The sequence below is a fragment of the Pristiophorus japonicus genome, chromosome X (genome assembly GCF_044704955.1).
Source record: "Pristiophorus japonicus isolate sPriJap1 chromosome X, sPriJap1.hap1, whole genome shotgun sequence".
In the NCBI taxonomy this organism is placed as follows: domain Eukaryota; kingdom Metazoa; phylum Chordata; class Chondrichthyes; family Pristiophoridae; genus Pristiophorus; species Pristiophorus japonicus.
Genome location: NC_092010.1, coordinates 8673669 through 8698079, shown reverse-complemented (window position 1 = coordinate 8698079; position 24411 = coordinate 8673669). Strand labels below are relative to the sequence as shown.

Sequence of the window (24411 nt, the reverse complement as noted above, 5' to 3'; positions counted from 1 at the left end):
GCAGGAACCCTGGCTGATTTACCCCTCTCTCTAACCCAGGGGTCACTGGGCAGTGATCAGGAGCACGAACCCTGGCTGATTTCCCCTCTCTCTAACCCAGGGGTCACTGGGCAGTGATCAGGAGCAGGAACCTGGCTAATTTCCCATCTCTCTCTAACCGAGGGGTCACTGGATAGAGATCAGGAGCAGGAACCCTGGCTGAATTCCCCTCTCTCTAACCCAGGGGTCACTGGGTAGTGATCAGGAGCAGGAACCCTGGCTGAATTCCCCTCTCTCTAACCCAGGGGTCACTGGGCAGTGATCAGGAGCAGGAACCCTGGCTGATTTCCCCTCTCTCTCTAACCCAGGGGTCACTGGGCAGTGATCAGGAGCAGGAACCCTGGCTGATTTCCCCTCTCTCTCTAACCCAGGGGTCACTGGGCAGTGATCAGGAGCAGGAACCCTGGCTGATTTTCCCCTCTCTCTAACCCAGGGGTCAGTGGGCAGTGATCAGGAGCAGGAACGCTGGCTGATTTCCCCTCACTCTAACCCAGGGGTCACTGGGCAGTGATCAGGAGCAGGAACCCTGGCTGATTTCCCCTCTCTCTCTAACCCAGGGGTCACTGGATAGAGATCAGGAGCAGGAACCCTGGCTGATTTCACCCTCTCTCTAATCCAGGGGTCACTGGGCAGTAATCAGGAGCAGGAAACCTGGCTGATTTCCCCTCTCCCTCTAACCCAGGGGTCACTGGGCTGTGATCAGGAGCAGGAACCCTGGCTGATTTCCCCCTCTCCCTCATTAGGTGGTAATCAGGAGCAGGAACCCTGGCTGATTTCCTCGTCTCTCAAACCCAGGGGTCACTTGGCAGTGATCAGCAGCACAAACCCTGGCTGATATCCTCTCTCTCTAACCCAGGGGTCACTGGGCAGTGATCAGGAGCAGGAACCCTGGCTGATTTCCCCCTCTCTCAAACCCAGGGGTCACTGGGCAGTGATCAGGAGCAGGAACCTTGGCTGATTTCCCCTCTCTCTCTAGCCCAGGGGTCAGTGGGCAGTGATCAGGAGCAGGAACCCTGGTTGATTTCCCCTCTCTCTCTAACCCAGGGGTCACTGGATAGAGATCAGGAGCAGGAACCCTGGCTGAATTCCCCTCTCTCTAACCCAGGGGTCACTGGGCAGTGATCAGGAGCAGGAACCCTGGCTGATTTCCCCTCTCTCTCTAACCCAGGGGTCACTGGGCAGTGATCAGGAGCAGGAACCCTGGCTGATTTTCCCCTCTCTCTAACCCAGAGGTCACTGGGCAGTGATCAGGAGCAGGAACCCTGGCTGATTTCCCCCTCTCTCTCTAACCCAGGGGTCACTGGACAGTGATCAGGAGCAGGAACCCTGGCTGATTTCCCCTCTCTCTCTAACCCAGGGGTCACTGGGCAGTGATCAGGAGCAGGAACCCTGGCTGATTTCCCCCTCTCTCTCTAACCCAGGGGTCACTGGATAGAGATCAGGAGCAGGAAAACTGGCTGAATTCCCCTCTCTCTCTAACCCAGGGGTCACTGGGTAGTGATCAGGAGCAGGAACCCTGGCTGATTTACCCCTCTCTCTAACCCAGGGGTCACTGGGCAGTGATCAGGAGCACGAACCCTGGCTGATATCCCCTCTCTCTAACCCAGGGGTCACTGGGCAGTGATCAGGAGCAGGAACCTGGCTAATTTCCCATCTCTCTCTAACCCAGGGGTCACTGGATAGAGATCAGGAGCAGGAACCCTGGCTGAATTCCCCTCTCTCTAACCCAGGGGTCACTGGGCAGTGATCAGGAGCAGGAACCCTGGCTGATTTCTCCCTCTCTCTAACCCAGAGGTCACTGGGCAGTGATCAGGAGCAGGAACCCTGGCTGATTTCCCCCTCTCTCTAACCCAGGGGTCACTGGGCAGTGATCAGGAGCAGGAACCCTGGCTGATTTCCCCCTCTCTCTAACCCAGGGGTCACTGGGCAGTGATCAGGAGCAGGAACCCTGGTTGATTTCCCCTCTCTCTCTAACCCAGGGGTCACTGGATAGAGATCAGGAGCAGGAAAACTGGCTGAATTCCCCTCTCTCTAACCCAGGGATCACTGGGCAGTGATCAGGAGCAGGAACCCTGGCTGATTTCCCCTCTCTCTCTTACCCAGGTGTCACTGGGCAGTGATCAGGAGCATGAACCCTGGCTGATTTCACCATCTCTCTAATCCAGGGGTCACTGGGCAGTAATCAGGAGCAGGAAACCTGGCTGATTTCCCCCTCTCCCTCTAACCCAGGGGTCACTGGACAGTGATCAGGAGCAGGAACCCTGGCTGATTTCCCCTCTCTCTCTAACCCAGGGATCACTGGGCAGTGATCAGGAGCAGGAACCCTGGCTGATTTCCCCTCTCTCTCTAACCCAGGGGTCACTGGGCAGTGATCAGGAGCAGGAACCTGGCTAATTTCCCATCTCTCTCTAACCCAGGGGTCACTGGATAGAGATCAGGAGCAGGAACCCTGGCTGAATTCCCCTCTCTCTAACCCAGGGGTCACTGGGCAGTGATCAGGAGCAGGAACCCTGGCCGATTTCCCCTCTCTCTCTAACCCAGGGGTCACTGGGCACTGATCAGGAGCAGGAACCCTGGCTGAATTCCCCCCTCTCTAACCCAGAGGTCACTGGGCAGTGATCAGGAGCAGGAACCCTGGCTGATTTCCCCCTCTCTCTAACCCAGGGGTCACTGGGCAGTGATCAGGAGCAGGAACCCTGGCTGATTTCCCCCTCTCTCTAACCCAGGGGTCACTGGGCAGTGATCAGGAGCAGGAACCCTGGTTGATTTCCCCTCTCTCTCTAACCCAGGGGTCACTGGATAGAGATCAGGAGCAGGAAAACTGGCTGAATTCCCCTCTCTCTAACCCAGGGATCACTGGGCAGTGATCAGGAGCAGGAACCCTGGGTGATTTCCCCTCTCTCTCTTACCCAGGTGTCACTGGGCAGTGATCAGGAGCATGAACCCTGGCTGATTTCACCATCTCTCTAATCCAGGGGTCACTGGGCAGTAATCAGGAGCAGGAAACCTGGCTGATTTCCCCCTCTCCCTCTAACCCAGGGGTCACTGGGCTGTGATCAGGAGCAGGAACCCTGGCTGATTTGCACTCTCTCTCCAAACCAGGGGTCACTTGGCAGTGATCAGGAGCTGGAACCCTGGCTGATTTTACCCTCTCTCTAACCCAGGGGTCACTGGGCAATGATCAGGAGCAGGAACCCTGGCTGATTTCCCCTCTCTCTCTAACCCAGGGGTCACTGGGCAGTGATCAGGAGCAGGAACCCTGGCTGATTTCCCCTCTCTCTCTAACTCAGGGTTTTCTGGGCAGTGATCAGGAGCAGGAACCCTGGCTGATTTCCCCCTCTGTCCAACCCAGGGGTCATTAGGTGGTGATCAGGTGCAGGAACCCTGGCTGATTTCCTCCTCTCCCTCATTAGGTGGTAATCAGGTGCAGGAACCCTGGCTGATTTCCCCCTCTGTCCAACCCAGGGGTCATTAGGTGGTGATCAGGTGCAGGAACCCTGGCTGATTTCCCCCTCTGTCCAACCCAGGGGTCATTAGGTGGTGATCAGGTGCAGGAACCCTGGCTGATTTCCTCCTCTCCCTCATTAGGTGGTAATCAGGAGCAGGAACCCTGGCTGATTTCCTCGTCTCTCAAACCCAGGGGTCACTTGGCAGTGATCAGCAGCACAAACCCTGGCTGATATCCTCTCTCTCTAACCCAGGGGTCACTGGGCAGTGATCAGGAGCAGGAACCCTGGCTGATTTCCCCCTCTCTCAAACCCAGGGGTCACTGGGCAGTGATCAGGAGCAGGAACCTTGGCTGATTTCCCCTCTCTCTCTAGCCCAGGGGTCAGTGGGCAGTGATCAGGAGCAGGAAACCTGGCTGATTTCTCCTCTCTCTCTAACCCAGTGGTCACTGGGCAGTGATCAGGAGCAGGAAACCTGGCTGATTTCTCCTCTCTCTCTAACCCAGTGGTCACTGGGCAGTGATCAGCAGCACAAACCCTGGCTGATATCCTCTCTCTCTACCCCAGGTGTCACTGGGCAGTGATCAGGAGCAGGAACCCTGTCTGATTTCCCCCTCTCTCTAACCCAGGGGTCACTGGGCAGTGATCAGGAGCAGGAACACTGACTGATTTCCCCCTCTCTCTAACCCAGGGGTCACTGGGCAGTGATCAGGAGCAGGAACCCTGGCTGATTTCCCCTCTCTTTAACCCAGGGGTCACTGGGCAGTGATCAGGAGCAGGAACCCTGGCTGATTTCCCCCTCTCTCTAACCCAGGGGTCACTGGGCAGTGATCAGGAGCAGGAACCCTGGCTGATTTCCCCTCTCCCTCTCACCCCGCTGAGACTGGGTAGTGATCAGAAGCAGGAACCCTGGCTGATTTCCCCTCTCTCTAACCCAGGGATCACTGGACAGTGATCAGGAAGAGGAACCCTGGCTGATTTCATCTCTCTCTCTCACCCAGGTGTCACTGGGCAGTGATCAGGAGCAGGAACCCTGGCTGATTTCCCCTCTCTCTCTAACCCAGGGGTCATTAGGTGGTGATCAGGAGCAGGAACCCTGGCTGATTTTACCCTCTCTCTAACCCAGGGGTCATTGGGCAGTGATCAGGAGCAGGAACCCTGGCTGATTTCACCCTCTCTCGAACCCAGGGATCACTGGACAGTGATCAGGAGCAGGATCCCTGGCTGATTTCCTCTCTCTCTAACCCAGGGGTCATTCGGTGGTGATCAGGAGCAGGAACCCTGGCTGATTTTACCCTCTCTCTAACCCAGGGATCACAGGACAGTGATCAGGAGCAGGAACCCTGGCTGATTTCCCCCTCTCTCCAACAAAGGAGTCATTAGGTGGTGATCAGGTGCAGGAACCCTGGTTGATTTCCTCCTCTCTCTGACCCAGGAGTCACTTGGCAGTGATCAGGAGCAGGAACCCTGGCTGATTTCTCATCTCTTAAAACCAGGGCTCACTGGGCAGTGATCAGGAGCAGGAACCCTGGCTGATTTCCCCTCTCTCTCTAACTCAGGGGTCACTGGGCAGTGATCAGGAGCAGGAACCCTGGCTGATTTCCCCCTCTCTCCAACTCAGGAGTCATTAGGTGGTGATCAGGTGCAGGAACCCTGGTTGATTTCCTCCTCTCTCTGACCCAGGAGTCACTTGGCAGTGATCAGGAGCAGGAACCCTGGCTGATTTCTCCTCTCTTAAAACCAGGGCTCACTGGGCAGTGATCAGGAGCAGGAACCCTGGCTGATTTCCCCTCTCTCTCTTACCCAGGGTTCACTGGGCAGTGATCAGGAGCATGAACCCTGGCTGATTTCACCATCTCTCTCGAACCCAGGGGTCACTGGGCAGTGATCAGGAGCAGGAACTCTGTCTGATTTCCCCCTCTCTCTAACCCAGGGGTCACTGGGCAGTGATCAGGAGCAGGAACACTGACTGATTTCCCCCTCTCTCTAACCCAGGGGTCACTGGGCAGTGATCAGGAGCAGGAACTCTGGCTGATTTCCCCTCTCTCTAACCCAGGGGTCACTGGGCAGTGATCAGGAGCAGGAACCCTGGCTGATTTCCCCCTCTCTCTAACCCAGGGGTCACTGGGCAGTGATCAGGAGCAGGAACCCTGGCTGATATCCCCTCTCCCTCTCACCCCGCTGAGACTGAGCAGTGATCAGAAGCAGGAACCCTGGCTGATTTCCCCTCTCTCTAACCCAGGGGTCACTGGGCAGTGATCAGGAGCAGGAACCCTGGCTGATTTCCCCTCTGTCTCTAACCCAGGGGTCACTGGGCAGTGATCAGGAGCAGGAAACCTGGCTGAGTTCCCTCTCGCTAACCCAGGGATCACAGGACAGTGATCAGGAGCAGGAAGCCTGGCTGATTTCACCCTTTCTCGAACCCAGGGATCACTGGACAGTGATCAGGAGCAGGATTCCTGGCTGATTTCCCCTCTCTCTCTAACCCTGGGGTCATTAGGTGGTGATCAGGAGCAGGAACCCTGGCTGATTTTCCCCTCTCTCTAACCCAGGGTTCACTCGGCAGTGATCAGGAGCAGGAACCCTGGCTGATTTCCCCCTCTCTCTAACCCAGGGTTCACTCGGCAGTGATCAGGAGCAGGAACCCTGGCTGATTTCCCCTCTCTCTCTAACTCAGGGGTCACTGGGCAGTGATCAGGAGCAGGAACCCTGGCTGATTTCCCCCTCTCTCCAACTCAGGAGTCATTAGGTGGTGATCAGGTGCAGGAACCCTGGTTGATTTCCTCCTCTCTCTAACCCAGGAGTCACTTGGCAGTGATCAGGAGCATGAACCCTGGCTGATTTCCCCTCTCTCTCTTACCCAGGGGTCACTGGGCAGTGATCAGGAGCATGAACCCTGGCTGATTTCACCATCTCTCTAATCCAGGGGTCACTGGGCAGTGATCAGGAGCAGGAACCCTGGCTGATTTCCCCCTCTCCCTCTAACCCAGGGGTCACTGGGCTGTGATCAGGAGCAGGAACCCTGGCTGATTTCCCCTCTCTCTAACCCAGGGGTCACTGGGCAGTGATCAGGAGCACGAACCCTGGCTCATATCCCCTCTCTCTAACCCAGGGGTCACTGGGCAGTGATCAGGAGCAGGAACCCTGGCTGATTTCCCCTCTCTCTCCAACCCAGGGGTCATTAGGTGGTGATCAGGAGCTGGAACCCTGGCTGATTTCCTCCTCTCTTAAACCCAGGGCTCACTGGGCAGTGATCAGGAGCAGGAACCCTGGCTGATTTCACCATCTCTCCAATCCAGGGGTCACTGGGCAGTAATCAGGAGCAGGAAACCTGGCTGATTTCCCCCTCTCCCTCTAACCCAGGGGTCACTGGGCAGTGATCAGGAGCAGGAACCCTGGCTGATTTCCCCTCTCTCTCCAAACCAGGGGTCACTTGGCAGTGATCAGGAGCTGGAACCCTGGCTGATTTTACCTTCTCTCTAACCCAGAGGTCACTGGGCAGTGATCAGGAGCAGGAACCCTGGCTGAATTCCCCTCTCTCTCTAACCCAGGGGTCACTGGGCAGTGATCAGGAGCAGGAACCCTGGCTGATTTCCCCTCTCTCTCTAACTCAGGGTTCACTGGGCAGTGATCAGGAGCAGGAACCCTGGCTGATTTCCCCCTCTGTCCAACCCAGGGGTCATTAGGTGGTGATCAGGTGCAGGAACCCTGGCTGATTTCCTCCTCTCTCAAACCCAGGGGTCACTTGGCAGTGATCAGCAGCACAAACCCTGGCTGATATCCTCTCTCTCTAACCCAGGGGTCACTGGGCAGTGATCAGGAGCAGGAACCCTGGCTGATTTCCCCCTCTCTCAAATACAGGGGTCACTGGGCAGTGATCAGGAGCAGGAACCTTGGCTGATTTCCCCTCTCTCTCTAGCCCAGGGGTCAGTGGGTAGTGATCAGGAGCAGGAACCCTGGCTGATTTCCCCTCTCTCTCTCACCCCGCTGAGACTGGGCAGTGATCAGGAGCAGGAATCCTGGCTGATTTCACCCTCTCTCTAACCCAGGGGTCACTGGGCAGTGATCAGGAGCAGAAACCCTGGCTGATTTTACCCTCTCTCCAACCCAGGGGTCACTGAGCAGTGATCAGGAGCAGGAACCCTGGCTGATTTCCCCTCTCTCTCTAACCCAGGGGTCACTGGACAGTGATCAGGAGCAGGAAACCTGGCTGATTTCTCCTCTCTCTCTAACCCAGTGGTCACTGGGCAGTGATCAGGAGCAGGAACCCTGGCTGATTTCCCCTCTCTCTCTACCCCAGGGGTCACTGGGCAGTGATCAGGAGCAGGAACCCTGTCTGATTTCCCCCTCTCTCTAACCCAGGGGTCACTGGGCAGTGATCAGGAGCAGGAACCCTGGCTGATTTCCCCTCTCTCTCTCTAACCCAGGGGTCACTGGGCAGTGATCAGGAGCAGGAACACTGACTGATTTCCCCCTCTCTCTAACCCAGGGGTCACTGGGCAGTGATCAGGAGCAGGAACCCTGGCTGATTTCCCCACTCTCTAACCCAGGGGTCACTGGGCAGTGATCAGGAGCAGGAACCCTGGCTGATTTCCCCTCTCTCTGTCACCCCGCTGAGACTGGGCAGTGATCAGAAGCAGGAACCCTGGCTGATTTCCCCTCTCTCTAACCCAGGGATCACTGGACAGTGATCAGGAAGAGGAACCCTGGCTGATTTCAACCTCTCTCTCTCACCCAGGTGTCACTGGACAGTGATCAGGAGCAGGAACCCTGGCTGATTTCCCCTCTGTCTCTAAGCCAGGGGTCATTAGGTGGTGATCAGGAGCCGGAACCCTGGCTGATTTTACCCTCTCTCTAACCCAGGGGTCACTGGGCAGTGATCAGGAGCAGGAACCCTGGCTGAGTTCCCTCTCGCTAACCCAGGGATCACAGGACAGTGATCAGGAGCAGGATCCCTGGCTGATTTCCCCTCTCTCTCTAACCCTGGGGTCATTAGGTGTTGATCAGGAGCAGGAACCCTGGCTGATTTTACCCTCTCCCTAACCCAGGGGTCACTGAGCAGTGATCAGGAGCAGGAACCCTGGCTGATTTACCCTCTCTCTCCAACCCTGGGGTCATTGGGTGGTGATCAGGAGCAGGAACCCTGGCTGATTTCCCCTCTCTCTCTAACCCAGGGGTCACTGGACAGTGATCAGGAGCAGGAACCCTGGCGGATTTTACCCTCTCCCTAACCCAGGGGTCACTGGCAGTGATCAGGAGCAGGAACCCTGGCTGATTTTACCCTCTCCCTAACCCAGGGGTCACTGGCAGTGATCAGGAGCAGGAACCCTGGCTGATTTCCCCCTCTCTCTAACCCAGGGGTCACTGGGCAGTGATCAGGAGCAGGAACCCTGGCTGATTTCCCCTCTCTCTCAACCCCAGGGGTCACTGGGCAGTGATCAGGAGCAGGAACCCTGGCTAATTTCCCCTCTCTCTAACCCAGGGGTCACTGGGCAGTGATCAGGAGCAGGAACCCTGGCTGAGTTCCCTCTCGCTAACCCAGGGGGTCACAGGACAGTGATCAGGAGCAGGAAGCCTGGCTGATTTCACCCTCTCTCTAACCCAGGGATCACTGGACAGTGATCAGGAGCAGGAACCCTGGCTGATTTCCCCTCTCTCTCCAACCCAGGGGTCATTAGGTGGTGATCAGGAGCTGGAACCCTGGCTGATTTTACCCTCTCACTAACCCAGGGGTCACTGAGCAGTGATCAGGAGCAGGAACCCTGGCTGATTTCTCCTCTCTCTCTAACCCAGGGGTCACTGGGCAGTCATCAGGAGCAGGCACCCTGGCTGATTTCCCCTCTCTCTCTAACCCAGGGGTCACTGGGCAGTGATCAGGAGCAGGAACCCTGGCTGATTTCCCCCTCTCTCTAACCCAGGGGTCATTAGGTGGTGATCAGAAGCAGGAACCCTGGCTTATTTTACCATCTCTCTAACCCAGGGTTCACTGGGCAGTGATCAGGAGCAGGAACCCTGGCTGATTTCCCCTCTCTCTAATCCAGGGGTCACTGGGCAATGATCAGGAGCAGGAACCATGGCTGATTTCTTTCTCTCGTTAACCCAGGGGTCACTGGGCAGTGATCAGGAGCAGAAACCCTGGCTGATTTCCCCTCTCTCTCTGTAACTCAGGGGTCACTGGGCAGTGATCAGGAGCAGGAACCCTGGCTGATTTCACGCTCTGTCTAACCCAGGGGTCACTGGATAGTGATAAGGAACAGGAACACTGGCTGATTTCCCCTCTCTCTCTAACCCAGGGGTCACTGGACAGTGATCAGGAGCATGAACCCTGGCTGATTTCCCCTCTCTCTCTAACCCGAGGGGTCACTGGATAGTGATCAGGAGCAGGAACCCTGGCTGATTTCCCCTCTCTCTCTAACCCAGGGGTCACTGGACAGTGATCAGGAGTAGGCACCCTGGCTGATTTCTCCTCTCTCTCTAACCCAGGGGTCACTGGGCAGTGATCAGGAGCAGGAACCCTGGCTGATTTCCTCCTCTCTCCAACCCAGGGGTTATTAGGTGGTGATCAGGTGCAGGAACCCTGGCTGATTTCCCCTCTCTCTAACCCAGGGGTCACTTGGCAGTGATCAGGAGCAGGGACCCTGGCTGATTTCCCCTCTCTCAAACCCAGGGCTCACTGGGCAGTGATCAGGAGCAGGAACCCTGGCTGATTTCCCCTCTCTCTCTAACCCAGGGGTCACTGGGCAGTGATCAGGAGCAGGAACCCTGTCTGATTTCCCCCTCTCTCTAACCCAGGGGTCACTGGGCAGTGATCAGGAGCAGGAACCCTGGCTGATTTCCCCTCTCTCTCTAACCCAGGGGTCACTGGGCAGTGATCAGGAGCAGGAACACTGACTGATTTCCCCCTCTCTCTAACCCAGGGGTCACTGGGCAGTGATCAGGAGCAGGAACCCTGGCTGATTTCCCCACTCTCTAACCCAGGGGTCACTGGGCAGTGATCAGGAGCAGGAACCCTGGCTGATTTTCCCCTCTCTCGAACCCAGGGGTCACTGGGCAGTGATCAGGAGCAGGAACCCTGGCTGATTTCCCCTCTCTCTAACCCAGGGATCACTGGACAGTGATCAGGAAGAGGAACCCTGGCTGATTTCACCCTCTCTCTCTCACCCAGGTGTCACTGGACAGTGATCAGGAGCAGGAACCCTGGCTGATTTCCCCTCTGTCTCTAATCCAGGGGTCATTAGGTGGTGATCAGGAGCAGGAACCCTGGCTGATTTTACCCTCTCTCTAACCCAGGGGTCACTGGGCAGTGATCAGGAGCAGGAACCCTGGCTGAGTTCCCTCTCGCTAACCCAGGGATCACAGGACAGTGATCAGGAGCAGGATCCCTGGCTGATTTCCCCTCTCTCTCTAACCCTGGGGTCATTAGGTGGTGATCAGGAGCAGGAACCCTGGCTGATTTTACCCTCTCTCTAACCCAGGGGTCACTGAGCAGTGATCAGGAGCAGGAACCCTTGCTGATTTCCCCTCTCTCTCAAACCCAGGGGTCACTGGACAGTGATCAGGAGTAGGCACCCTGGCTGATTTCTCCTCTCTCTCTAACCCAGGGGTCACTGGGCAGTGATCAGGAGCAGGAACCCTGGCTGATTTCCTCCTCTCTCCAACCCAGGGGTTATTAGGTGGTGATCAGGTGCAGGAACCCTGGCTGATTTCCCCTCTCTCTAACCCAGGGGTCACTTGGCAGTGATCAGGAGCAGGGACCCTGGCTGATTTCCCCTCTCTCAAACCCAGGGCTCACTGGGCAGTGATCAGGAGCAGGAACCCTGGCTGATTTCCCCTCTCTCTCTAACCCAGGGGTCACTGGGCAGTGATCAGGAGCAGGAACCCTGTCTGATTTCCCCCTCTCTCTAACCCAGGGGTCACTGGGCAGTGATCAGGAGCAGGAACCCTGGCTGATTTCCCCTCTCTCTCTAACCCAGGGGTCACTGGGCAGTGATCAGGAGCAGGAACCCTGGCTGATTTTCCCCTCTCTCGAACCCAGGGGTCACTGGGCAGTGATCAGGAGCAGGAACCCTGGCTGATTTCCCCTCTCTCTCTCACCCCGCTGAGACTGGGCAGTGATCAGAAGCAGGAACCCTGGCTGATTTCCCCTCTCTCTAACCCAGGGATCACTGGACAGTGATCAGGAAGAGGAACCCTGGCTGATTTCACCCTCTCTCTCTCACCCAGGTGTCACTGGACAGTGATCAGGAGCAGGAACCCTGGCTGATTTCCCCTCTGTCTCTAAGCCAGGGATCATTAGGTGGTGATCAGGAGCAGGAACCCTGGCTGATTTTACCCTCTCTCTAACCCAGGGGTCACTGGGCAGTGATCAGGAGCAGGAACCCTGGCTGAGTTCCCTCTCGCTAACCCAGGGATCACAGGACAGTGATCAGGAGCAGGATCCCTGGCTGATTTCCCCTCTCTCTCTAACCCTGGGGTCATTAGGTGGTGATCAGGAGCAGGAACCCTGGCTGATTTTACCCTCTCTCTAACCCAGGGGTCACTGAGCAGTGATCAGGTGCAGAAACCCTGGCTGATTTCCCCTCTCTCTCTGTAACTCAGGGGTCACTGGGCAGTGATCAGGAGCAGGAACCCTGGCTGATTTCACGCTCTGTCTAACCCAGGGGTCACTGGATAGTGATAAGGAACAGGAACACTGGCTGATTTCCCCTCTCTCTCTAACACAGGGGTCACTGGATAGTGATCAGGAGCAGGAACCCTGGCTGATTTCCCCTCTCTCTCTAACCCAGGGGTCACTGGACAGTGATCAGGAGTAGGCACCCTGGCTGATTTCTCCTCTCTCTCTAACCCAGGGGTCACTGGGCAGTGATCAGAAGCAGGAACCCTGGCTGATTTCCCCCTCTCTCCAACCCAGGGGTCATTAGGTGGTGATCAGGTGCAGGAACCCTGGCTGATTTCCCCTCTCTCTAACCCAGGGGTCACTTGGCAGTGATCAGGAGCAGGGACCCTGGCTGATTTCCCCTCTCTCAAACCCAGGGCTCACTGGGCAGTGATCAGGAGCAGGAACCCTGGCTGATTTCCACTCTCTCTCTAACCCAGGGGTCATTAGGTGGTGATCAGGAGCAGGAACCCTGGCTGAGTTCCCTCTCGCTAACACAGGGGTCACAGGACAGTGATCAGGAGCAGGAACCCTAACTGATTTCCCCTCTCTCTCGAACCCAGGGGTCACTGGGCAGTGATCAGGAGCAGGAACCCTGGCTCATTTCCCCTCTCTCTCTCAACAAGGGCTCACTGGGCAGTGATCAGGAGCAGGAACCCTGGCTGATTTACCCTCAATCTCTAACCCAGGGGTCACTGGGCAGTCATCAGGAGCACGAACCCTGGCTGATATCCCCTCTCTCTAATCCAGGGGTCACTGGGCAGTGATCAGGAGCAGGAACCCTGGCTGATTTCCCCCTCTCTCTCTAACCCAGGGGTCACTGGGCAGTGATCAGGAGCAGGAACCCTGGCTTATTTCCCCTCTCTCTCTAACCCAGGGGTCATTAGGTGGTGATCAGGAGCAGGAACCCTGGCTGATTTCTGCCTCTCTCTAACCCAGGGATCTTAGAACAGTGATCAGGAGCAGGAACCCTGGCTGATTTCGTCCTCTCTCCAACCCAGGGGTCATTAGGTGGTGATCAGGAGCAGGAACCCTGGCTGATTTTGCCCTCTCTCTAACCCAGGGGTCACTGTGCAGTGATCAGGAGCAGGAACCCTGGCTGAGTTCCCTCTCGCTAACACAGGGGTCACAGGACAGTGATCAGGAGCAGGAACCCTAATTGATTTCCCCTCTCTCTCTAACCCAGGGGTCACTGGGCAGTGATCAGGAGCAGGAACCCTGGCTGATTTCCCCTCTCTCTCTAACCCCGCTGTCACTGGGCAGTGATCAGGAGCAGGAACCCTGGCTGATTTCCCCTCTCTCGAACCCAGGGGTCACTGGGCAGTGATCAGGAGCAGGAACCCTGCCTGATTTACCCTCAATCTCTAACCCAGGGGTCACTGGGCAGTCATCAGGAGCACGAACCCTGGCTGATATCCCCTCTCTCTAATCGAGGGGTCACTGGGCAGTGATCAGGAGCAGGAACCCTGGCTGATTTCCCCCTCTCTCCAACCCAGGGATCACTGGACAGTGATAAGGAACAGGAACCCTGGCTGATTTCTTTCTCTCTTTAACCCAGGGGTCACTGGGCATTGATCAGGAGCAGAAACCCTGCCTGATTTACCCTCAATCTCTAACTCAGGCGTCACTGGGCAGGGATCAGGAGCAGGAACCCTGGCTGATTTCCCCTCTCTCTCCAACCCAGGGGTCATTAGGTGGTGATCAGGAGCTGGAACCCTGGCTGAATTTACCCTCTCACTAACCCAGGGGTCACTGGGCAGTGATCAGGAGCAGGAACCCTGGCTGATTTCCCCTCTCTCTAACCCAGGGGTCACTTGGCAGTGATCAGGAGCAGGGACCCTGGCTGATTTCCTCCTCTCTAAAACCCAGGGCTCACTGGGCAGTGATCAGGAGCAGGAACCCTGGCTGATTTCCCCTCTCTCTCTAACCCAGGGGTCACTGGGCAGTGATCAGGAGCAGGAACCCTGGCTGATTTGACCATCTCTCTAATCCAGGGGTCACTGGGCAGTGATCAGGAGCAGGAACCCTGGCTGATTTCCCCCTCTCTCTCTAACCCAGGGGTCACTGGACTGTGATCAGGAGCAGGAACCCTGGCTGATTTCCCCTCTCTCTCTAACCCAGGGGTCATTAGGTGGTGATCAGGAGCAGGAACCCTGGCTGATTTCCCCCTCTCTCTAACCCAGGGATCACTGGACAGTGATCAGGAACAGGAACCCTGGCTGATTTCTTTCTCTCTTTACCCCAAGGGTCACTGGGCAGTGATCAGGAGCAGAGACCCTGGCTGATTTCACCCTCTCTCTAACCCAGGGGTCACTGGGCAGTGATCAGGAGCAGGAACCCTGGCTGATTTCCCCCTCTCTCGAACCCAGGGATTACTGGACAGTGATCAGGAACAGGAAACCTGGCTGATTTCCCCTCTCTCTCTAACCCAGGGGTCACTGGACAGTGATCTGGAGCAGGAACCCTGGTTGATTTCCCCTCTCTCTCTAACCCAGGGGTCACTGGGCAGTGATCAGAAGCAGGAACCCTCACTGATTTCCCCTCTCTCTCTAACCCAGGGGTCACTGGGCAGTGATCAGGAGCAGGAACCCTGGCTGATTTCCCCTCTCTCTCTAACCCGGGGTCAATGGGCAGTGATCAGGAGCAGGAACCCTGGCTGATTTCAATCTCTCTCTCATCCCGCTGTCACTGGGCAGTGATCAGGTGCAGGAACCCTGGCTGATTTCCCCTCTCTCTCTAATCCCGCTGTCACTGGGCAGTGGTCAGGAGCAGGAACCCTGGCTGATTTCCCCTCTCTCTCTAACCCAGGGGTCACTGGACAGTGATCTGGAGCAGGAACCCTGGTTGATTTCCTCTCTCTCTCTAACCCAGGGGTCACTGGGCAGTGATCAGGAGCAGGAACCCTGGCTGATTTCCCCTCTCTCTCTAACCCGGGGTCAATGGGCAGTGATCAGGAGCAGGAACCCTGGCTGATTTCCCCTCTCTCTCTAATCCCGCTGTCACTGGGCAGTGATCAGGTGCAGGAACCCTGGCTGATTTCCCCTCTCTCTCTAATCCCGCTGTCACTGGGCAGTGATCAGGTGCAGGAACCCTGGCTGATTTCCCCCTCTCTCTAATCCCGCTGTCACTGGGCAGTGATCAGGAACAGGAACCCTGGCTGATTTCCCCCTCTCTCTAATCCCGCTGTCACTGGGCAGTGATCAGGAACAGGAACCCTGGCTGATTTCCCCCTCTCTCTAATCCCGCTGTCACTGGGCAGTGATCAGGAACAGGAACCCTGGCTGATTTCCCCCTCTCTCTAATCCCGCTGTCACTGGGCAGTGATCAGGAACAGGAACCCTGGCTGATTTCCCCTCTCTCTAATCCCGCTGTCACTGGACAGTGATCAGGAACAGGAACCCTGGCTGATTTCCCCCTCTCTCTAACCCAGGAGTCACTGGACAGTGATCAGGAGCAGGAACCCTGGCTGATTTCCCCCTCTCTCTCTAACCCAGGGGTCACTGGGCAGTGATCAGGAGCAGGAACCCTGGCTGATTTCCCCCTCTCTCTAACCCAGGAGTCACTGGACAGTGATCAGGAGCAGGAACCCTGGCTGATTTCCCCCTCTCTCTCTAACCCAGGGGTCACTGGGCAGTGATCAGGAACAGGAACCCTGGCTGATTTCTCCCTCTCTCTAACCCAGGGGTCACTGGGCTGTGATCAGGAGCAGGAACCCTGGCTGATTTCCCCTCTCTCTCTAACCCAGGGGTCATTAGGTGGTGATGAGGAGCAGTAACCCTGGCTGATTTACCCTCTCTCTTATCCAGGGGTCACTGGGCAGTGATCAGGTGCAGGGACCCTGGCTGATTGGCACCTTCCCACTGAACCCTGGGACACTGAAGCCACTCGTAGCAGTCCGGTTCAGATTAGTTCACTCCATACCAGCTGAGAGATGGACCCTTCACCCTTCCTGCTCTGTTTGGCTCAGTGACATAAACGATGGGACAGTGATCAACTGTGCCATCGGGGCAGTCCGTACAAGAAGTGTTGGCGGGGTCCTGAACAGCTGACAACTTACAGGGCTAGAAACTGGCCAGCCTTGTGCCTGTTTTCTCGGTGGTATTTCTGCTTTTACGACGTTAAAAGTTGCTCACCTAAATTGGGCAAAGTTGTACGCCGGCTGTTTTGAAATAATGCCGGAAAACGGGCCGCCATTGTGCAACGGCAAAAAACATGCTATCGCTTTAAATTGGTTAGTCGTCGCACCTGTATTCTGGGTGGAAAAAAACGCCCGAGAAAAGCCTGCATTGCAGGCCCACAAACAGCCAATAAGGTAAGTTGAAGTTTTTATTTTTTTAATTCTTTGGCAGCGATTACTTCGTTAAGGGTCTTGTGAACGTTTGGCGATTTTTGATTGTTTGTTTTTTGCAAATTATTTTGTGTGTTTTTTTCCCCTCCCAGTGTCTGTATTTTTAGCGGTAACGGGCCTTGGACTAAAGTTGGCGAGGACCGCAGCTTCCACTGCCAATCCTCGTGCAACGCCGATTTTTACCATCGGCTGCATTTTGTTGCCAATTTTACCGCTTAAAAAAAAATAGCCATATTTTTAACGGTAATTTTGTGCAAAAATTGCCAAAAGACCAATTTCTAGCCCCAAAGTCTTCAGACGTTAAAGACCAAGAGGTCGAGGGGGGGACAAACCATGAGATTGGAGAAACTTACTTGTTCACCAGAGATGTTGAGTACGGCTTTCATATTGGTCCCGTTTAAAATGGTCACCTGTTTCGAGAGAATGGAAGAGGAGTGAGTCTGTGTTACCCTCCCTACCGTCAGTGACATGGACAAGGAGACCATGAAGAGTTCGCCCAAGGGCCTGCAGGACATCGAAACAGCAATAGAGCTGGTGTTTGCACTTGGCAGGAACCCACCCCAAGCTGAGCTTCAATGCTGTGTTTGCTGAGTTCTACTGGGGGAGTTGTGATCTCTCTCTCCCTCCCTCTCCCTTTCCCGTTGACGGTTCTCTCAAGAGAGGTTCTACACGTGCACTGCGCAGACAGTGGGCACCGCCATGTTGCTCCTGACACTGGTGCAGGACCGCGCGCGCCTTGCAAATGACCGCGAGAGATGGCGGTGCAGTGGAATTTTCATTCAGTGTAGTTGTAAGTGAGGCAGAACCATTGGAGCAAGTGAGTGTCCGCCTGGGGGAGGGGGAGGGGCGGGGTGGGAATGCTCAAAGAGCAATCATCGTGCGTACAGCGGGATGACATCACTGCGCCTCGTCCCTCTCAACGTGAAGAGTGATTGAAATTTGCACAATGCTCCGTTTTAAGGGAGGGCTGAATATGTCAAATTGATTCCACCAGAATGCTAAATGGAGGATAAATCATGAGGGTGGGTTGTATAGTGTCGGCTTGTAGTCCCGTGAGGTTATACGGTTGAGGGGTGATCTGATCGGGGTGTTTAAAATGATAAAGGATTCAGCGGAGCAGATACCGAGACACTGGGGGAGAAATTGCCCCGATCGGGGAGGTGGGGGGTAAACCTGTGGAATTCTCTACCACAGAAAGTAGTTGAGGCCAATTCACTAAATATATTCAAAAGGGAGTTAGATGAAGTCCTTACTACTCGGGGGATCAAGGGGTATGGCGAGAAAGCAGGAAGGGGGTACTGAAGTTTCATGTTCAGCCATGAACTCATTGAATGGCGGTGCAGGCTAGAAGGGCTGAATGGCCTGCTCCTGCACCTATTTTCTATGTTTCTATGTTTCTATGTTCCGGGGCCGGGAATTTTATCTGGATGTCCACCAGCTTCACGACCGGCGGGGATAATTATGGGGCGGGGTCGAGGGGTCGCAGTGCGCGCCGATGATGTCATCGGCGGTTGCGCGGCGACCCAGGGCGCGAACCGCAGGGCGTGGCGCTGCCAAGGTAACGTCGCCACAAACTCCCGGGCTAATTTCCCGGAAGACACGAACGCCCACGCCTCCCCAGGGCAAAAACAGCCTTGCCCCCTCCCACCGGGAGGCAAAAAAAAAGGGACAATTTTGACCCCACTATTTCCTTTGATGGGGAGTCCAGAACAAGGGGACATCATCTTAGTGAGTGAATAACAAAGGCCATGGCAATGATGGAGCTGCGGGTGCTGGGAGGGTCAGCTCCACCCGTTAAAAGTATCACAAAGGGACACAGTGACCCAGAATTCATGCACGCTTTTGCAAATTTTGGATAGATAGAGGGGCAGCAGCAATGCATGCTGGGTAAGGCGCTCCCCTGGCACAGCACGGGCCCACACAACGAGGGCTGACTCCCAGGCAGGCTGAGCTCAGCCTCTTCACACTGGGATCTTTCCTGCCTCAGCGAGAGGGAGGCCGGGTGTGTAAGTGAGGGGGATGGGTCTCATCCCATCGGCAACCACCCGCTGATGAGTTTTATATCAGCGCAGGCTTCAGACCCGGTGTGTCAGGCTGCAAATTCTATTCACCGGGAATCACTGCTTACATATCCAATAGTCTGTGATCCACGAGGCACCCCGGTGACATAATCTGTGAATACAAACACACATCATCAGTCTCCCATTACATACAAATACAAACACACAGTGCTGCTACGGTCAAGGCCTCGGTAAACTAGCAGTCAGTACGCAAAAACACACAGTCAAACACAAGCCTCCTTTTATTCAGAAACTACTCACATCTAACACCACCATCGCCCTCAAACCCCCCTCACCATCTCCCTCAAACCCCCCTCACCATCGCCCTCAAACACCCCTCACCATCTCCCTCAAACCCCCCTCACCATCGCCCTCAAACCCCCCTCACCATCGCCCTCAAACCCCCCTCACCATCGCCCTCAAACCCCCCTCACCATCTCCCTCAAACACCCCTCACCATCTCCCTCAAACCCCCCTCACCATCTCCCTCAAACCCCCCTCACCAGCTCCCTCAAATCCCCCTCACCATCTCCCTCAAACTCCCCTCACAAGCTCCCTCAAACCCCCTTCACCATCTCCCTCAACCCCCTCACTATCTCCCTCAAACCCCCCTCACCATCTCCCTCAAATTCCCCCTCATTATCTCCCTCAAAGCTCTCACTATCTCCCTCAAACCCCCCTCACTATCTCCCTCAAACCCCCCTCACCATCTCCCTCAACCCCCCTCATTATCTCCCTCAAACGCTCCTCACCATCTCCCTCAAACCCCCCTCATTATCTCCCTCAAAACCCCCTCACCATCTCCCTCAAACACCCCTCACCATCTCCCTTAAACCCCCCTCACCATCTCCCTCAAACCCCCCTCACCATCTCCCTCAAACCCCCCTCACCATCTCCCTCAAACACCCCTCACCATCTCCCTCAAACCCCCCTCACCATCTCCCACAAACACCCCTCACCATCTCCCTCAAACCCCCCTCACCATCTCCCTCAAACCCCTCTCACTATCTCCCTCAAACCCCCCTCACCATCTCCCTCAAATCCCCCTCACCATCTCCCTCAAACCCCCCTCACCATCTCCCTCAAACCCCGCTCACCATCTCCCTCAAACCCCCCTCACCATCTCCCTCAAACCCCCCTCACGATCTCCCTCAAACCCACCTCACCATCACCCTCAACCCCCCTCATTATCTCCCTCAAACCCCCCTCACCATCTCCCTCAAACCCCCCACACCATCTCCCTCAAACCCCCCTCACCATCTCCCTCAAACCCCCCTCACCATCGCCCTCAAACCCCCCTCAAATCGCCCTCAAACCCCCCTCACTATCTCCCTCAAACCCCGCTCACCATCTCCCTCAAACCCCCCTCACCATCTCCCTCAAACCCCCCTCACCATCTCCCTCAAACCCCCCTCACCATCTCCCTCAAACCCCCCTCACCATCGCCCTCAAACCCCCCTCACCATCTCCCTCAAACCCCCCTCACCATCTCCCTCAAACACCCCTCACCATCTCCCTCAAAACCCCCTCACCATCTCCCACAAACACCCCTTACCATCTCCCTCAAACACCCCTCACCATCTCCCTCAAACCCCCCTGACTATCTCCCTCAAACCCCCCTCACCATCTTGCTCAAACCCCCCTCACCATCTCCCTCAAACCCCCCTCACCATCTCCCTCAAACCCCCCTCACCATCTCCCTCAAACCCCCCTCACCATCTCCCTCAAACCCCCCTCACCATCGCTCTCAAACCCCCTTCACCATCGCTCTCAAACCCCCTTCACCATCTCCCTCAAACACCCCTCACCATCTCCCTCAAACCCCCCTCACCATCTCCCTCAAACCCCCCTCACCATCTCCCTCAAACCCCCCTCACCATCTCCCTCAAACCCCCCTCACCATCTCCCTCAAACCCCCCTCACCATCTCACTCAAACCCCCCTCACCATCTCCCTCAAACCCCCCTCACCATCTCCCTCAAATCCCCCTCACCATCTCCCTCAACCCCCTCACTATCTCGCTCAAACCCCCCTCACCATCTCCCTTAAACCCCCCTCACCATCTCCCTCAACCCCCTCACCATCTCCCTCAAACCCCCCTCACCATCGCTCTCAAACGCCCCTCACCATCGCTCTCAAACCCCCTTCACCATCTCCCTCAAACACCCCTCACCATCTCCCTCAAACCCCCCTCACCATCTCCCTCAAACCCCCCTCACCATCTCCCTCAAACCCCCCCTCACCATCTCCCTCAAACCCCCCTCACCATCTCCCTCAAACCCCCCTCACCATCTCACTCAAACCCCCCTCACCATCTCCCTCAAACCCCCCTCACCATCTCCCTCAAACCCCCCTCACCATCTCCCTCAACCCCCTCACTATCTCCCTCAAACCCCCCTCACCATCTCCCTTAAACCCCCCTCACCATCTCCCTCAACCCCCTCACTATCTCCCTCAAACCCTCCTCACCATCTCCCTCAACACCCTCACTATCTCCCACAAACCCCCCTCACCATCTCCCTCAAAACCCCCTCAATATCACCCTCAAACCCTTCTCACCATCTCCCTCAACCCTCTCACTATCTCCCTCACACCACCCTCACCATCTCCCTCAACCACCTCACTATCTCCCTCAAACCCCCCTCACCATCTCCCTTAAACCCCCCTCACCATCTCCCTCAAACCCCCCTCAGCATCTCCCACAAACCCCCCTCACCATCTCCCTCAAACCCCCCTCACCATCGCCCTCAAAGCCCCCTCACCATCGCCCTCAAACCCCCCTCACCATCGCCCTCAAACCCCCCTCACCATCTCCCTCAAACCCCCCTCACCATCGCCCTCAAACCCCCCTCACCATCGCCCTCAAACCCCCCTCACCATCTCCCTCAAACTCCCCTCACCATCTCTCTCAAACCCCCCTCACCATCGCCCTCAAACCCCCCTCACCATCGCCCTCAAACCCCCGTCACCATCTCCCTCAAACCCCCCTCACCATCGCCTTCAAACCCCCCTCACCATCGCCCTCAAACCCCCCTCACCATCGCCCTCAAACACCCCTCACCATCGCCCTCAAACACCCCTCACCATTCTCCCTCAAACCCCCTCACCATCTCCCTCAAACTGCCCTCACCATCTCCCTCAAACCCCCCTCACCATCTCCCTCAAACCCCCCTCACCATCTCCCTCAAACCCCCCTCACCATCTCCCTCAAACCCCCCTCACCATCTCCCTCAAACCCCCCTCACTACCTCCCTCAAACCCCCCTCACCATCTCCCTCAAAGCCCCCTCACCATCTCCCTCAAACCCCCCTCACCATCTCCCTCAAACCCCCCTCACCATCTCCCTCAAACCCCCCTCACCATCTCCCTCAAATCCCCTCACTATCTCCCTCAAACCGCCCTCACCATCTCCCTCAAACCCCCCTCACCATCTCCCTCAAAGCCCCCTCACCATCTCCCTCAAACCCCCCTCACCATCTCCCTCAAACCCCCCTCACCATCTCCCTCAAACCCCCCTCACCATCTCCCTCAAACCCCCCTCACCATCTCCCTCAAACCCCCTTCAACATCTCCCTCAAAGCCCCCTCACCATCTCCCTCAAACCCCCCTCACCATCTCTCTCAAGCCCCCCTCACCATCTCCCTCAAACCCCCCTCACCATCTCCCTCAAACCCCCCTCACCATCTCCCTCAAACACCCCTCACCATCGCTTTCAAACCCCCTTCACCATCTCCCTCAAACACCCCTCACCATCTCCCTCAAACCCCCCTCACCATCTCCCTCAACCCCCCCTCACCATCTCCCTCAAACCCCCCTCACCATCTCCCTCAAACACCACTCACCATCGCTCTCAAACCCCCTTCACCATCTCCCTCAAACCCCCCTCACCTTCTCCTCAAACCCCCCTCACCATCTCCCTCAAAGTCCCCTCACCAGCTCCCTCAAAACCCCCTCACCATCTCCCTCAACCCCCTCACTATCTCCCTCAAACCCCCCTCACCATCTCCCTCAAATCCCACTCATTATCTCCCTCAAAGCTCTCACTATCTCCCTCAAACCCCCCTCACTATCTCCCGCAAACCCCCTTCACCATCTCCCTCAAACCCCCCTCACCATCGCCCTCAAACCCCCCTCACCATCGCGCTCAAACCCCCCTCACCATCTCCCTCAAACCGCTCTCACCATCTCCCTCAAATCCCCCTCACCATCTCCCTCAAACCCCCCCTCACCATCTCCCTCAAACCCCCCTCACCATCTCCCTCAAACCTTCTCACCATCTCCCTCAAACCCCCCTCACCATCGCCCTCAAACCACCCTCACCATCTCCCTCAAACCCCCCTCACCATCTCCCTCAAACACCCCTCACCATCTCCCTTAAAACCCCCCTCACCATCTCCCACAAACACCCCTCACCATCTCCCTCAAACCCCCCTCACCATCTCCCTCAAACCCCCCTCACCATCTCCATCAAACCCCCCTCACCATCTCCATCAAACCCCCCTCACCATCTCCCTCAAACCCCCCTCACCATCTCCCTCAAACCCCCCTCACCATCTCCCTCAAACCCCCCTCGCCATCGCTCTCAAACCCCCTTCAGCATCTCCCTCAAACACCCCTCACCATCTCCCTCAAACCCCCCTCACCATCTCCCTCAACCCCCCCTCACCATCTCCCTCAAACCCCCCTCACCATCTCCCTCAAACACCCCTCACCATCGCTCTCAAACCCCCTTCACCATCTCCCTCAAACCCCCCTCACCATCTCCCACAAACCCCCCTCACCATCTCCCTCAAACACCGCTCACCATCTCCCTCAAACCCCCCTCACCATCTCCCTCAAACCCTCCTCACCAGCTCCCTCAAATCCCCCTCACCATCTCCCTCAAAGTCCCCTCACCAGCTCCCTCAAACCCCCCTCACCATCTCCCTCAACCCCCTCACTATCTCCCTCAAAACCCCCTCACCATCTCCCTCAAATCCCACTCATTATCTCCCTCAAAGCTCTCACTATCTCCCTCAATTCCCCCTCACTATCTCCCTCAAACCCCCCTCACCATCTCCCTCAACCCCCCTCATTATCTCCCTCAAACCCCCCTCACCATCTCCCTCAAACCCCCCTCACCATCTCCCTCAACCCCCCTCATTATCTCCCTCAAACCCCCCTCACCATCTCCCTCAAACCCCCCCTCACCATCTCCCTCAAACCCCCCTCACCATCTCTCTCAAACCCCCTCACCATCTCCCTCAAACCCCCCTCACCATCGCCCTCAAACCACCCTCACCATCTCCTCAAACCCCCCTCACCATCTCCCTCAAACCCCCCTCACCATCTCCCTCAAACACCCCTCACCATCTCCCTCAAACCCCCCTCACCATCTCCCACAAACACCCCTCACCATCTCCCTCAAACCCCCCTCACCATCTCCCTCAAACCCCCCTCACCATCTCCCTCAAACCCCCCTCACCATCTCCCTCAAACCCCCCTCACCATCTCTCTCAAACCCCCCTCACCATCTCCCTCAAACCCCCTCACCATCTCCCTCAAATCCACCTCACCATCTCCCTCAACCCCCCTCATTATCTCCCTCAAACCCACCTCACCATCTCCCTCAAACCCCCCTCACCATCTCCCTCAAACCCCCTTCACCATCTCCCTCAAACCCCCCTCACCATCGCCCTCAAACCCCCCTCACCATCGCCCTCAAACCCCCCTCACCATCTCCCTCAAACCACCCTCACCATCTCCCTCAAACCACCCTCACCATCTCCCTCAAACCCCCCTCACCATCTCCCTCAAACCCACCTCACCATCTCCCTCAACCCCCCTCATTATCTCCCTCAAACCCACCTCACCATCTCCCTCA

At 56.5% G+C, this 24411-nt stretch overlaps 1 protein-coding gene across 1 annotated transcript in view; it reads right to left on the bottom strand.

Moving 5' to 3' along the window:
- The window catches only part of LOC139240842 (integrin alpha-5-like), a 452133-nt gene that overhangs the window by 193214 nt on the left and 234508 nt on the right, over positions 1-24411 (bottom strand). Inside the window, 2 exon segments of the mRNA XM_070869324.1 lie at positions 16843-16899; positions 18618-18661. Of these exon segments, the coding sequence (XP_070725425.1) occupies positions 16843-16899; positions 18618-18661 (101 nt within the window).